The sequence below is a fragment of the Coccinella septempunctata genome, chromosome 1 (assembly GCF_907165205.1).
Source record: "Coccinella septempunctata chromosome 1, icCocSept1.1, whole genome shotgun sequence".
Classification (NCBI taxonomy): domain Eukaryota; kingdom Metazoa; phylum Arthropoda; class Insecta; order Coleoptera; family Coccinellidae; genus Coccinella; species Coccinella septempunctata.
The window spans coordinates 34184661-34199095 of NC_058189.1; the positions used below are offsets into that span (position 1 = coordinate 34184661).

The 14435-nt window shown below is 36.2% G+C and overlaps 1 protein-coding gene across 8 annotated transcripts in view; it reads right to left on the reverse strand.

Moving 5' to 3' along the window:
• Positions 1-13731, reverse strand: part of LOC123312543 (protein PFC0760c-like) — a 31743-nt gene extending 18012 nt beyond the window's left edge. Inside the window, exons 1-2 of one of the 8 annotated variants that reach the window (XM_044897061.1) lie at positions 13310-13731; positions 4731-5114 (exon numbers count right to left, since the gene is read on the reverse strand). In XM_044897061.1, coding sequence (XP_044752996.1) covers positions 4731-5114; positions 13310-13377 — 452 coding nt within the window. In that variant the 5' untranslated portion in view covers positions 13378-13731. Of the gene's footprint in view, positions 1-1602; positions 1804-2015; positions 2461-4730; positions 5120-13309 lie in introns of those variants that run through there. The other 7 variants (XM_044897026.1, XM_044897057.1, XM_044897035.1 and 4 more) reach the window with 7 other exon arrangements.
• Positions 13732-14435: the final 704 nt, after the last annotated feature.

Below are 14435 nucleotides of genomic sequence, written 5' to 3' on the forward strand. Positions count from 1 at the left end.
TGTAACGATCTCAATCGAACAACTATACCACCTTTTTTTTTTTTTTTTTATTTCTCTTTAATGACCTCAGCTACTTGGCTATGTGGTCAGGTAGACATTATTTGACTTATTGCATATTTCACATTCATACCAAACATTCACAAACATCCATGGGCGCGGCGGGATTCGAACCCGCATCTCCGTGGGAGCTGGCTCCGAGTCCACCCGATTTACCAACTCGGCCACTTCGACCCCCAAACTATACCATCACTCAAATTATTACCATAAATTCCATTTCGTCAACAAAAAGTAGATACCATGGTTTCGGTCACATGGAGTTGATGAAGGAGTTGTGATGCTCTGACAAGGTCAAATGAGACCTATACCATGGTCAGCATCTACTCTTTGTCGACGAAATGGAATTTCTGGTAATACTTCGAATGATGGTAGTTTGTTAGTTCGATTTAGATCGTAACATTTGTTGATTTAATCATCGGCGGATGTTATGCATCTGAATTAATTTCGATTATTATTTGTGTGCCTTACTCTTCAAGGCGTCATCATTCATTCATTTTATTTATAGAGAATAATGAAGTTCTGGTTCGAATCTTTTGCACCTGGGTGTATTTCAGTAAATATTTTTAATTTTTCTTTCAACGTTGTAATTTTGTAAGTTTTGTAGGAGTACTTTTTGGTGAAACGCTTTATTTTGACCAGTTCTACCCTCTGTTGAAAAAAAGTCTCACCTTTAAATACACCCCGTATACAAGTTATAACCACCGGTGAATCTTCGTTACTTGTTACTTTTTTTAAGTTCGTTAAATGTGTTTAAATACATTTTCATTCCTTTTGCCCTCGCTTTTGCCCATTTTATGATGAGTCCACTTCAATTTTTAATGTTTATGTTCGAATTTTTGGTTCCATTTTGTTTTTCATAAAATCTTTGATTATGCTTTTATCCGTGTTCTCAAAAATTGAAATATCAAAGATGAAAAATTTGAAAATAATAAGTTCTATTATTTGAAGCACGCTTCTGAACTGGGAGTTTTTTTTTCAAACTATTTTTGATTTCGGATGAAATAAGATGCAGCACATTCCCAAAAACTTTCTTCTGAGAAATTTAAGTCATTCAATATGGATCAACGAATAACGCATTATTTGGAGATTCTCAGGTCGTGTACCAGTATAGAGAATACTGAAAATAGGTTTGTGGAAACCAAAATACCCAAATGTGAAACCGAGTGTGAAACACCCTATGCACATTCAATCCCTAGAAGTTTGAAGATTTAATATTTTCTGTAGATAATTGAGTTTGGAATAGATAGTTAGATTTAACTTGCACCACTAGGTGCAATATTCATGAAATTGCTACGAAACTTATCGCAAAAGAAGCTCGAATGCCAGAAATCAGACGAGAATCACGAAAAAATATGATAGGGCATTTTAATTTTATATTGGTACATCTCCTACCGTCCATTTTAAATCATACATTAACGGGTTAATATAATAATAATTTCAAAAAAGTAGGTAGCTGAATTGTAATTCGAAATGAAATGAACCAAGAACCTTAGTAATTTCTCAATCCGACTTCTGCTTGTTCGCAATTTTCACTTCATTACTCACATCAGGAATGAGAAAAAATCGCGAGAAGATTCAACAAAAAATGACGCATAGTTTTAAGCGCTCCCATTGATAATCACGAGACGAGACAATCGCTGAGAACAACTCGGCACACTTCAAGTGTCACAACACGCATGTTCGATTCAACACAAAACAAATAATTTCAAAATATCCGCACCCAAAACGCAAACATATTACTCAACATTCGCAGACAAACTGTATAGTGCGAACAAGCGTGAACGTCGAAAACACAGTTCACTCTATCATTTCAAGGTTCTTCACCAAGAACATTGCGTTTTATTTGGGTTCATCAGGTTATTAGTGTCACAACAAAGTCCGAGGATTTCATATTATGTGCAGTAATTAGATGATAGTGTGAAAAAATATTATACGGCTAAATTGTTCAATGTTCCTACCTTTAATCAGTGAATTCGCGGCGAGGAAAACAATGGAAAAGAGTGAAGCACTGAGTCACATTTTCTTTGATCGAAAATCACACACCACTCCTACCGCACACCAATATCTGGTTGGGAATCTAAATATTTTTATCTTTCGGTATGTTACGAAATACTTCGAGCGGTTCTATGAACTGGCAGAGCAAACGACAAATAGATTAAGTGCACTGAATCGACATGGAAGAAAGCGCGATTGGATAATGAATTTGAAACGATATTCCCTTGGTTAGACACGTGAACTATGCAGCACCTACTAATCCTACTAAGTTACCGAGGAGACGAGTTAAGTAGGTCGAAATACTCGACTCGGTCAGTGACCTTCGCAGCCAAATGAACTATATCTGTATCAGAAATACATATCGTGCTATTTCCCACTGTGCGTTAAATGCCCTGCCTGTTCAAAGAGTTTAAATCGTGGCTAAGTGAAATGTGATAATGAGATAAGAACAGTTAGGTACTCGATAATTTTTCATTGAGAATACTTGTTCTTGCTCTACCTCTATTATAAATTTTTCATTTATATACAGCAAGCTTCAAACTACAATACCTTGAAACTCATGCATTGGCACAGTACTTAAACAATTTTCAGTTATCATTTCTGAATTATTACCAGTCAGTGTAGCAGAATCCTTAAGTGCTCGAGGTCTCCAGCACCACTTATGCAAAGCAACCATGAAAATGAAAACCCCTCTCTTTCTGCCAGTAGGAGAGTTTCTTAAGTTTTGGGGAAGGCAAAGAGAAACAAATATTTGAAATCAAAAATGTTTTTGCGAACCATATATGGACATGAATCCTATCAACCCTGAAGATATGATCGAAAGTAATGTTTATAGTCCCTACGGCTGCTATAAGCGAGGCTATAAGTATAATGTGGTACAATGGGAGCTTTAGCAGCCTGGCTTTACTTTCGATCAAAATTGCAGGGTTGTTGCGATTTAATTTCACATATCGTAAGGGTAAAATAGTACATTTTGATGATTTAGCAGCCCGTGACCTTTACAGTCGGTGCAGTAATAAGGCCTAACTGAGGATAATTTGGAATGAATCGAAAAATAGTAACTGGCAATCACCAAATTTTATTGTCAGTTGAACTGAAGCTTCCAATACTTTCTAATAAAAACAGAAAATGGCAACTTCTGTTGTGCAGTAAAACAAAGTTAAACATTATCAAAAACCTTCTCAATAGGCCTTATTATACTAGAGTTGGATAAGACTTTCACATACAAAGTGAAGCAAAATAGGCTTTGGTAACTGAGACCAATATTTAATTATTATGCATAAATTATGTTTGAATAATAATAATAATTGTTCTTTAATGGCCATCGACCGAAGTCCTTCATCCTATTTATTATGTTTGATTCCCAAAAATAATAGAAAATTGCCAATAAAAATCAAGTGCATCATTTACTGACAGGCCAACGCACTGCTCATGATATATCACTTTCCACATTTGATACCATTTTAAGCTAATTTTTTACTTTTTTCTTAGTGAAAAGTCTTTTTGCTCTTCAATTGTTAGAAAAGACAACAACAGGAGAAACATTCACCATGTTTTCTGTCAGATCAACATGCCCGTGCAGTTATGTCTTTGAGAACTGGATTTACAACTACATTAGCTAGCTCTAATGCTGCATTTCAAAGGGAAAATCTTCCAGATTGTCCTACCTAATTTCAGAAGAATGGTTCCAGTTCTATAGTAAAACCGATAACTTGTCCATCTATATATTCAGTTTTATTATCCTTCGCTTTATCCATTTAATCATTCAGCAGATAAATTTTTGTATGAGTGCACATGCATTTTATAATAGATTGTCTCATGCACTTATGCGTACTGCTTCTGTTTTCTGTTGAAGGAACGGGATCTACACCAGATGCATTGCTGCATATACAAAGAAATTAATGACTTTGAAAATTTTAGCTTGTCTGTATTGTTGTTCTGCTTTCTGGCTTTTGTTTTTTTTTTCTTGTGTGGAAGTAAATCGAGAAGTAAACATGTACCCACTCGTGTACCCATTATGTTTGGTATCTTTCTATCATATAATCTATGAGCATCAGATATGAACCTGTAGATGCTCTCTTTAGAAAATAAATAAATAAAAAATAATGGATTAATTGAAGCTAAAAGGGAAAAGCCTTCATCAATAAATTTATTATCTTAGAACACTTATTATTATTACCGAGGTCTATTTCCCTATACCGATGTCAAGAAGAGATCAGATTTCCAAGTAATGAAATTAAACAATGAAAAAAGGATCGCAAAGAAGAATTTGGCTGTGTGGGTGGTTGCTAAGGTAGAAGTACCCATCACACCAGATCAAGAAAAAGTACGAAGAACAAGACATGTATTTCCGATCTAGCACTAATAGCTTAAGCTCAAGTTGTTTTAATGTTTAGTATTTCAATTGAGTCTTATATGAGGTCAGAGAAGATTGAAACCATGATCAACATCTACTCTCCTTCAATGAGAAGATCTTTCCCTCGGTCTTTCCGTTGGCATCCTGAATAAAAGTTGTGCAACTGGTTCGATTTATACGGTGATAATATTTGGTGACATTTATAATGGCGGGTGTCATATAATATTATATATCTTAATTGAACTAATTCGAATTTCTGCCTCATTGGTCCAGCTATATTCATTTGAAACTGAAAAAAATTCTCATTAGAAAAATTACTTACTCCAAAGGAAGACCTCCAAAGTTTTTCTGTGGCGATTGCGAAGGAACCAGACCAACAGCTAGCAGTATATCGATGGCACTCCCAGGCAAAACCTCCTCCTTCAATGTTTGATCGGGAAGATTAATATCTGGCACTGCTCCTTTCTTTAGTCTACACCTCGAAGGCAATCCTAATAATTCATGCTGAACGTCTCTTTCGTAACAAACTTTACTGAAATGATGAGAGCACACTCGAGCCGTTGAACTGTTCGATACCGTCTTACCACATAGTTCTATCCACCTCATCCGAGTCTTGTTATCTCCGGGAAAACGATGATAACGTACGTTACCCCCTTTTGTACGTCGATGGGTATTGTTGCACGTTAGTATGGCACATTGAGGCATGCTTCACTAAAGAATTTTTCATTAATTTTATAACAGCCTTAAGGTTCGCTTTACTCGGAACTTCTGACACAACTGTCGTTCAACGACAATCGTCCAACTGCGGTGGTGGTCGGAGCACTACTTGCATTCCTCCAGGTTTTGCGACTGGAGTTGTTCTAGGAGATTGAAACACGAGAAAAGCTGTGTTGGCTAGTGGTTTTTTTTTAAGGGCGGAAAAAATAACCCCCCAGAACTAGCAGAAAGACCTTGAAATTTTGAATTTTTTCCTGGGCATAATTTCCAACCTAGTGGAACTTTTTTTGCTCTTCAGTTATTGTGATAGCCTAACGTAAAGCATGCAGAATCTACGATTTCTCCAAGAGTTGGAGATTCTGAATTGTGAATTCCTATTGGGACCTATGGTCCTACCGTATGACTCTGCATCTAAAACGAGAGATATCGAGAGAATAGTCAAACCAAAGATTATAGAGTTAAGTTAGGTTAGACTCTATAATCTTTGAGTCAAACTGCAGACGCGCCGATCAGTTAGGTAGCAAAGATTATAGAGATCACCTATAATCTTTGTTGGGCACGTATATTGTTAAACGATGTTTATTGGAAGATCGTCGTTAAAAGACCATTATTGTGAAAGCCATAGGTACCGAGGAAAACGCACCTTGAAGCATTGAGTTTATTTATCTCTTCATTTCGGTTCATATGATTCGAATTTTTTCAAATCATAGCAAAAATAATTTTTTAGTTTTATTTTAGAAAATATATTTCAAAAATCCGTCTAACAATTAGGTATCGAATGTTCTCTAAGTCAGTTCCTACTAGGTTTTGTCATTAGAGTGGGGACTGCGAATTGTATTTTTACAGTCCTCTTCTTTCTCGTGGCATTCCCTATGTTCGAGTCAAATTTTCGTCACACTTCGAAGTACTTATGAATATCGTATTGCAGTGGCGTATATAGAAAATATTTTCGGGGGGGGGCCCGAGATGCTTACACCATCAAATGATCCAATGGTTAGATTAGGTTGGATGCAATTTTTCGATTGAGAATCAAAGGATAACTTTGGGCATAGTCTCCCTGTTTTTCATCAATATCTCGTACACATTGTTTTCAAATCTTAAAAGTTATGATGCAAAAAAAATTACCATGGGTTGCTATTTCTAGCCAACACTCACGTCTGTGAACTATCCCCATTTAACGGACTCCTGCAACGTGACGAGAAATTGATAGAGTAGTGAGGTTTTCACAAAAGGCTTCATCATGTTTTGAACAAGAAAAAAAACGACAATGAGAAATTTCATTTTATTATAAGTGGAAAAAATAAAAATTAATTGACGACATGAAGACGAGGTTAGCTGAACATTCGCTTACATAGATGGTTACAAAACAAACCCCAGTTTTCTCGGTACACTAGCAAACTTATCAAGAACTTCCTCGTCGCTAACTGTGATGTCTCTGTGAATAGAGAGTAATGCGAGACCATTTAGTCTATTCTCAGATGTGCTGTTCCTTAGGTAAGTTTTCAGTCTTCTTAGGCTAGAGAAAGTCCTTTCAACGGTAGCGACTGACACGGGAAGAACAGCTAGTATTTTTAGAAGGATATAAATGTTGGGGAATAGATCTTTGTCACAGTTTTCTAGAGAACTAATCGCCGTTTTTGGCAGAACTTCAGGTCTTTCCTGTTTCCACTTTTCTTGCCACAGCTTAAACTCACTTCGCACAATGTTGTTAAATGACAAATCTGGTTCATATAATTTCAATGCAGCTTCTAATGAAGTGATGTCTGTTCTGATACAAAATTGTGGAAGAATGTTTTGTAAAGATATTATTGTGTCTTTATGAGATTGGAATCTTTCCCTTAACGCTTCACAAAAATCATCCAGGTATGGCACATAAACTGCTCGTCTATAATATTCTTCTTCTGTGGTATAAGGTACATTGTTGCATGTTGTTTGAAGCCGACAAAATCGTGGAAGCTCCTCTGTGACAAAAAGTTTGGAGGCTATTGTCTTCACCTGTTCATATAATGGTTTGAACGTTTGCTCGGCATTTGATCTCTGTTTTGACAGTAGGTCTAAAACAGTTGTGATGTTGCTTATAGCCTGACTAAGGTCAATGTTTTTTTTCTGAAGGGTCTCAGACAAGCTGTGTGTAGTCGACAGCATCTGGCTCAAAATGAAAAGATTAACAATAAATGGAAAAGTACAAATGGCACGACTTAAAGCAAATGCTTTAGTTGATGAAACACTAGATTCTTCTATCTTATGTAGGGAGAGTATGATAGCTTCTAAAATTTCTTTGAATAGAATAACTGAGTCATGTCTCTCCACCCATCGCGTTTCGCACAATGAAATCAGCTTCTTTCTCTTTTCATCAGGAAAGCACTCTGAAATCGTGGATTTTAAAATCTCTGTGTTCTTAGCTGATGCATGAAAGAATGCACATATTTCTTTAATGACACCCATGCAGTTTCTAATAGAGGAAATGCTACTTGCATCTGACAAGCACAAGTTGAGTGTATGCGAAGAACAATGTGTATAAAGGGCCAATGGTAGTTTTTCTCTGATAGCAGCTTGAACTCCTCTGAACTTGCCACTCATAGTGGCAGCACCATCGTATCCTTGGCCTCTCAATTTGTTCAAATCAAGACCTAAATTTGACAAGGTCTCTAATACAGTTTTCGCCAAACCTGCACCAGTTACATCATGAACGGGGACAAACGTTAGGAAATCTTCTCTGATTTTGAAAGTTTCTTCATCAACATAGCGAATGCAAAGTGAAAATTGTTCTATTTGGCTTATATCAGTGGTTTCATCCGCTAAAACAGAATAGAAGATAGAATTCCTTACTTTTGCCACAATTTTGGATTGAATCAAAGAACCAAATGTGTTAATGATGTCGTTCTGAATGACAGGGCTTGTGTACATTGTTTTTCCACCAGCACTGATCAATTGGTCCTTAAGAAGATTATCTCCGCTGTTAGCTCGGTATCTCAACAATGATCGGAAATTTCCGTCATTTTCGTCAGGTTCTTCAAGACTCACTCGTCCAGAATCATTATGACCTCTGAGAGCAATCATTTGCCTTCCGCATAACTTAATAGTTTGAATTATAGCAACCAGTTTCTTTCTATTATTCTCAATATCTAATTTTCTTCGAGAATTCACTTGATCAATAACACTTACACGTTTTTTTTTAATCAAGGATTTTGTGTTTTCAGCAATCAAAATGGATTGCCTATGGTATTTCGAATCTTGATGATTTTTGAACATTTCCCTAGCTTTTTTGAAATTTATGAAAGGCTGGGTCACAAATATTCCCAATGATTGGTGATTTCCTTTCCCTACATGTTCGCTCTGAGAGAAAAACACGCAGTATTTACAAAATGCTCCGCATTTCTCCTCTGAATACGTTAACCACTCAAATTCTTCAAGCCATTTTGCTTGAAAGGATCTCGTGTGGTTTGAAATCGAAGTGGTAGGAAATTTGTAACCAGACTGAGGTTTCCATACATTTTCTAACAATGAAACTTTTTCATCATTTGTTAATGAACAAATATAACTCCTTTGACAGTAATTTCCAATATCGTTTACATTTTTAATAACTTGAAAAATACCTTCCACATCTTGACCAGAGGAGCTGGTTTGAAAGACATCGGCACAAGCAATTTCACTTTGTCCTTCCACGGCAACGCGGGCTTCTAAATTTTCAACTCCAGGTCTATCCACATTTTGTCTTTTCGTGAAAAAATCTTGAATTGAACTTTGTCTCTTCATTGTGATTTTCTTTCACTGGTCAGTTTTCAATTACGACCCGAGAACACTAAAATACTCTTACGACTTATTATATTAGATATTAGAACGCAAACGTGAGATTTAGGTAATCATCAACTACTGTCCTAGCGGCTTCAGCCGTGTCGTGCGTATTACAGATTAGCTTTATTCACGCAAGCGCAGATAGAAAAGAACCGTTCGCGGATTCAAAGACATGATCAGAGCTTCGGAGATTTGTAACTGGTACGCATGTTCCGAATTTTAAGATCTGAGCCTGCGTATAGGTTCCCAACCAGTTTAGAAATCGTCACGCGAACAAACAGTTGTTGTATATTCACATCAGACGCCGTAGCCATGCTTCTCGAGCCTGTTTAATTTATTATAGTATTTCAGTTTTCTTTATTCATTTCGGGGGGGGCCCGGGCCCCCTGGGCCCCCCCCTATATACGCCACTGTCGTATTGTAGCAAACACATTGAAAAGTTCTATTTTTTGGATTGAACTCCTCTCGATCGACATATTTTGAAGAACTGGCAGAGTGCTACTCGGAACACTTCTAAGATTATTTTTAGGCATGTTTTGAAGAACTCACAGAGTTCTACTCAGAACTCTTCTGATAATATTTTTTGATAACATACAAAGTGTTACGTTTTTGGAATTTCCGGGAATTTGGGATAATATCATAGCTGATGAATTGAAGCATTTCGTTTCTTCGATGAAATTCTCTTAACATATTTTGTTGGACTCACCGAACGCTACTCAGAACTCTTTGTAAGATTAATGCTTGCAACATAAGAAATATTTGTTTTTTTCAATTTTTAATCTTTTATAGCTGATACATTAAAAAGTTTTGAAGTTTTGTATTTTCGATAAAACTCTCTATACATATGTTGTAGAACTCTCAGAGTGCCATTTCTCCTGTTTTATAGAACTTACCTAGCGCACGTTTGGCAATGTGTGGTTGGTATAAGACTGCGTTCTTGCTTATATGTATGTCTTTTTGTTTCTTCTCTAATCTCCCATCTTTTTTAAATGAAAATTATCTCATTATTATTTCTTCAGGTCAAAATTTTACTTTTTTCATTGACTTAATAATTTGACAATCGAATATAAATTAAATTTGTTTTCGTTATCCCCTTTAATGATAGTTGATTTAATAATTAATTATATTAAATAATCAAGTTATTGTACCCTTTGCTTCAATTCGTTTTGCGGATAATGTTATCCTATTAATCGTTTTGTTGCTTTGTTTTCTTCTTATTATATTTGTTCTCTGAGGGTTAATCGTAATATTTGTTTATGCTTTCATTTTGGTTTGACGTATGTCGATTCCCTTTGACCCTAGTTCAGTTGATCCAGAACATTTCCTTTCTTCCTCTTCCATTTTTTGTATGTTTTTTCCGAGGTTTTTCCACTTTCGTTTCGATCATTTCCATCAATAGTTCGATATATTTCGTTAATACGTGATATCCTTTTCCTCAGTTTTTTTACTTAAAATTCGATTGATTTAATTAATGTAACTTGCAAAGTGCTACATTCAAAATGTTCATGAAAAGCTAATAATATTTTGGTTTTTTTATCAAATTCGATTACCTTTTTATTGTACTCTCTAGTACTACTGGGAATTTATTTTCGGCTTCATGCGATAACATCTCGGAATAAAATTAGACTCTTCATTGAACTTTTAAATTTATTTGGAAAGTTTACGTTTAAAATTCAAATCAAAGAACAGTATATATGTACTTCAAAAATTAGCAGTTTCTTCATATGATGCTGATGCCATCACACTTCGTACGGCTTGGTCATTAGGTTTTTCTGCTGCTGAGTACTGTTGCTCTGTTTGGTTCAACAGTGCTCACGTTAATAAAATCTATACCCTACTCAATGATTCTATGAGGATTTCTACTGGAACCAAATCAAATCTACACCTCTGCAATGGTTATCCGTTATTTCGAACATCGTACCACCTCATATTCGCCGACAGGTGGCAGTCTCGAAGTCTTGGAAATCCATTCCCAGTTTTATCATATCCAGTATCATATATACCAGATTCCAGAGGTGCCAGATTGAAATCTCGTAAGCCTTTAAGGACTAATGATTTTCTTTATACGAATAATAGTCACAAATAATGGAATTCTCAAGAGAATTCTTGTAATCTCTTCAATAAACTTCTGATTATTGATATAGTCCCTGTATTGATCTTCCTAGAAAAATTTGGTGTACGCTAAATCGGGTTAAGACTGGCAATAGTCGGTGTAATAGCATGCTCTTTAGATGGAATGCTGTTGATAGTCCGAGATATGAGTGAGGCGCAGAAAACGAGATTATAGACAGACCACTTGGAAAAGAATTGCAGAAAATATAAATTTCAGGGTGGTTTCGAAGGAATTCATTCGGTGACCGATTTTTTTTGAGATGGGTTACAAATTTCAACATTCAATGAGAAATATAAAATTCAATACCCCTCTCGTTTTTCCTTCCTTTTTTGTTTCAGTTATTCTCACTCCATCAACCATCATGGTAGAAAGAAGGGGATAGAAGTTTTTGGATTTTGTCTTATGATGAAGATATCCTTCTGTATAATAATTTCAGCTTATGCTTTACACAAATTCATTATCATTACACCGAGCATTACACTTATAGGGGCAGAGAGAGAATTTTTTCTGATGTTTTTATCTCTGTTTTCATGTATCAGACGAATATATGTATGGTACCCCGTTGACATTTTTCCTCTGCTTACAGTGAGATCTGGACCGAATTGATTTTAATCGATAACTCTTTTATTTCAACAAAATGAAGAACCCCACAAGTTTTTCAGATGTATTAAAGATTTTCCCGAACTACTGAAAATATGTATCATACTGTAAAAGCTGGAATACCATTTTACAACTGAGCCTTTTACCCTCTGTACGCGTAACAAACTATAAAGGGGGATGCCATTCGATTCATTTTTAACATGTACTGAGAGAGGAATGCGGCACCCCTTCGTTTAAACAAGTTATTGAGTTAATTCGTCAAAACTACCCCCTTTTCACCCGTCTGGACGACTAACCAGCTATAAAAGGAAGATTACTCAATTCTCTTCTTCTTTTTGAAGCGTATCCTAAAAGTAGAATACGGCTCGGAATACGGTCTTCATTCATTTGAAAACCTCTTGAATTTTCTTGAAGAAACTACGCCGTAACTACATCTGCCAGTCTGAAAAACTAAAAAGGAGATGTCATTCAATTTGTTTCTTTTTTAATGAAACATCTTAAAGGCAGAATGCGGTAGGCCTCCGTCCGAAAAAGTTATTGAATTATTTCTTTGAAATCTTGGTCCTGGAGGACTGATAAAAAGTAAGACATAGATCATATTCTCAAAAACATTGATGGTTCCAATGATATTTTTTCCCGTAATTCCCTTGGTGAAACCTCAAAATAAGTGCGCACCCCGAAATCATATTATGGGGGGCACACATAGCTGCATGCTTGATGAAAGTAGTGCGGAAGGCGTTTTTCATGGTTTTACCCGAGGTTTTACCATGGCAAAATCAGTTAGCCTTTCGAAGACATCAAGAAAATGTGAATTATCTCGAAAACGATAAGATTTTCAATAAGGTGTAATAACACTATTCACACTATTCTGAAGGGTCATGACCTGTCGCTAGTTCCAATATTGTACAAGGTTTACCGGAGACCCTGTATTATTGAAAAAAATAATTTCTTGAAGTATAGATGAGGATCTGGCTTACTTATCACCATTTCACTGGTTCTTTCCGATTAGCTGAATTTACCATATTTCATTCGACAAGATTCATATAAAAGGTGAGTCTTTGACTCGTAAAAATATTTTAACAGTAGATTCTCGAGGTCAAGAGAAACACTTTAAATTTTTTCCGAATCGGCTCGGTTTAAAAGATACAGGCTGTTGAAAAACCATAAAAAGATGTTATTTATAGTTCTATCTCACAAACGGTTTAATCGAATGAAATTACTTTCGGAATATAGTTCTTCATTTATTTGATTAATCTTTTTCCAACACAAGATATCACCCAAGTCAACTAAGTTAGACGCTATCTAATGAATATTTGAACGTTTTGTAAATGAGAGTATTCTTCATAATTTCTCATATAATGCGCCGTTCTCCAGTAATTTGATATTTAAAAATAAAAAATATCTGTGAAATTCGAAAAATTGGGTACTGTTAAAATATTTGTACGAGTCAAAGACTCAACCAGTAGGTATAAGAAACACGAAAATTTCCAATGTCTTAGACATTGTTGTTAAGTTATTGTAGATGCATCTTGATCTTCCAATCTTTCGATGCCCATCTCTTTCGGTATGAATCAACTGTGGGAAATCGTTCATTAATGAAACGAGCAAAGTTTAACACACAATCTTCAACCTGATAATTGCCACAATCGAAGAACGAAGTTCCAATTTTCACTTACATCTGATTCGTCTGGATCGGTAATTTTCTTAATTTTTGTTCTCGGTACATTTCTTGGAAACTTTCCATAAGTTTCAAACGTCTAGAACGCAGACGTCAAGGAATGCATTGAGAAAACGGAATGTTCCGTTGGTGATTAATTATTTTCAAAAGAAATAGATAAGTTCCCTGATTGAACAATTTCAGATACCGACTATTCGCTTCCTGTGATAATCTTGCGATACTCTATGCAGGCTCGTTGAGTTTCAACCGATAATCACCAGTCGGAAAATTTTTTCACGAACGAACAATGAACCGTGTACACACAATAACTCGATCCATAAACCGAAATCACTTTCGCTTTTTTGCAGAAGAGATCATAACGACGCGGGGGACCAGAAATCCACACGCGCTTCAACTGACATGGCGAAGTAGACTGGCCCCAAGCGGCAGTCCAAGGCTACCGCACCTCTCCCCCTGTGCGGAAATGAGCACCGGTGACGTCACGGCGTCTGTTTACCCGCTACTGCCTTGAATCGATTTTGTGCAATTAATTCACGGTCCACGACTGTGTCTGTGTCACAAGAGACCAAGCACTGAATGAAAAGAAGAGCATTCGCCATTCGGGCGATGCGTCATGTAAATATGGGGATGGTATAATCCCCATCATATCAAAATCATATCCAAATCCCCTGGTATATCCAGATCATACGGCGTGCCCGCGATGCCCCCTATACCATTTACGTTTCATTTGTTGGAATTCCGATTTCAATTTCGCAGCTTTATACAGTGTGATTTTACTGATTTTTTATATGCATGGTCTACCTTCTTTGTGTGTCATTGTCGAATGTCAATTCCAAGTTCATATTCAAGTACGCAAGGTTTATTATTTCAAATGAAACAACCTGTTTTTTATCGCATATTCAGATATACCTGTCTGTTATCTGGGTCAAATCTTATTGGAACCAAGTTTTAGACCACTTCTAATCAATCTAATCGTTCGATAGATGAAATTTGGAAAGTGTATATCGGATGAACCTTTTACTGTTGGGTTGAAATTAACAATGCTGTGCCTAAGATGGCGTAAGGACACAGTAAAAAGCCTAAACAGAACACAACTGGTTGTCCAAATTCGTACAAGCTCACGG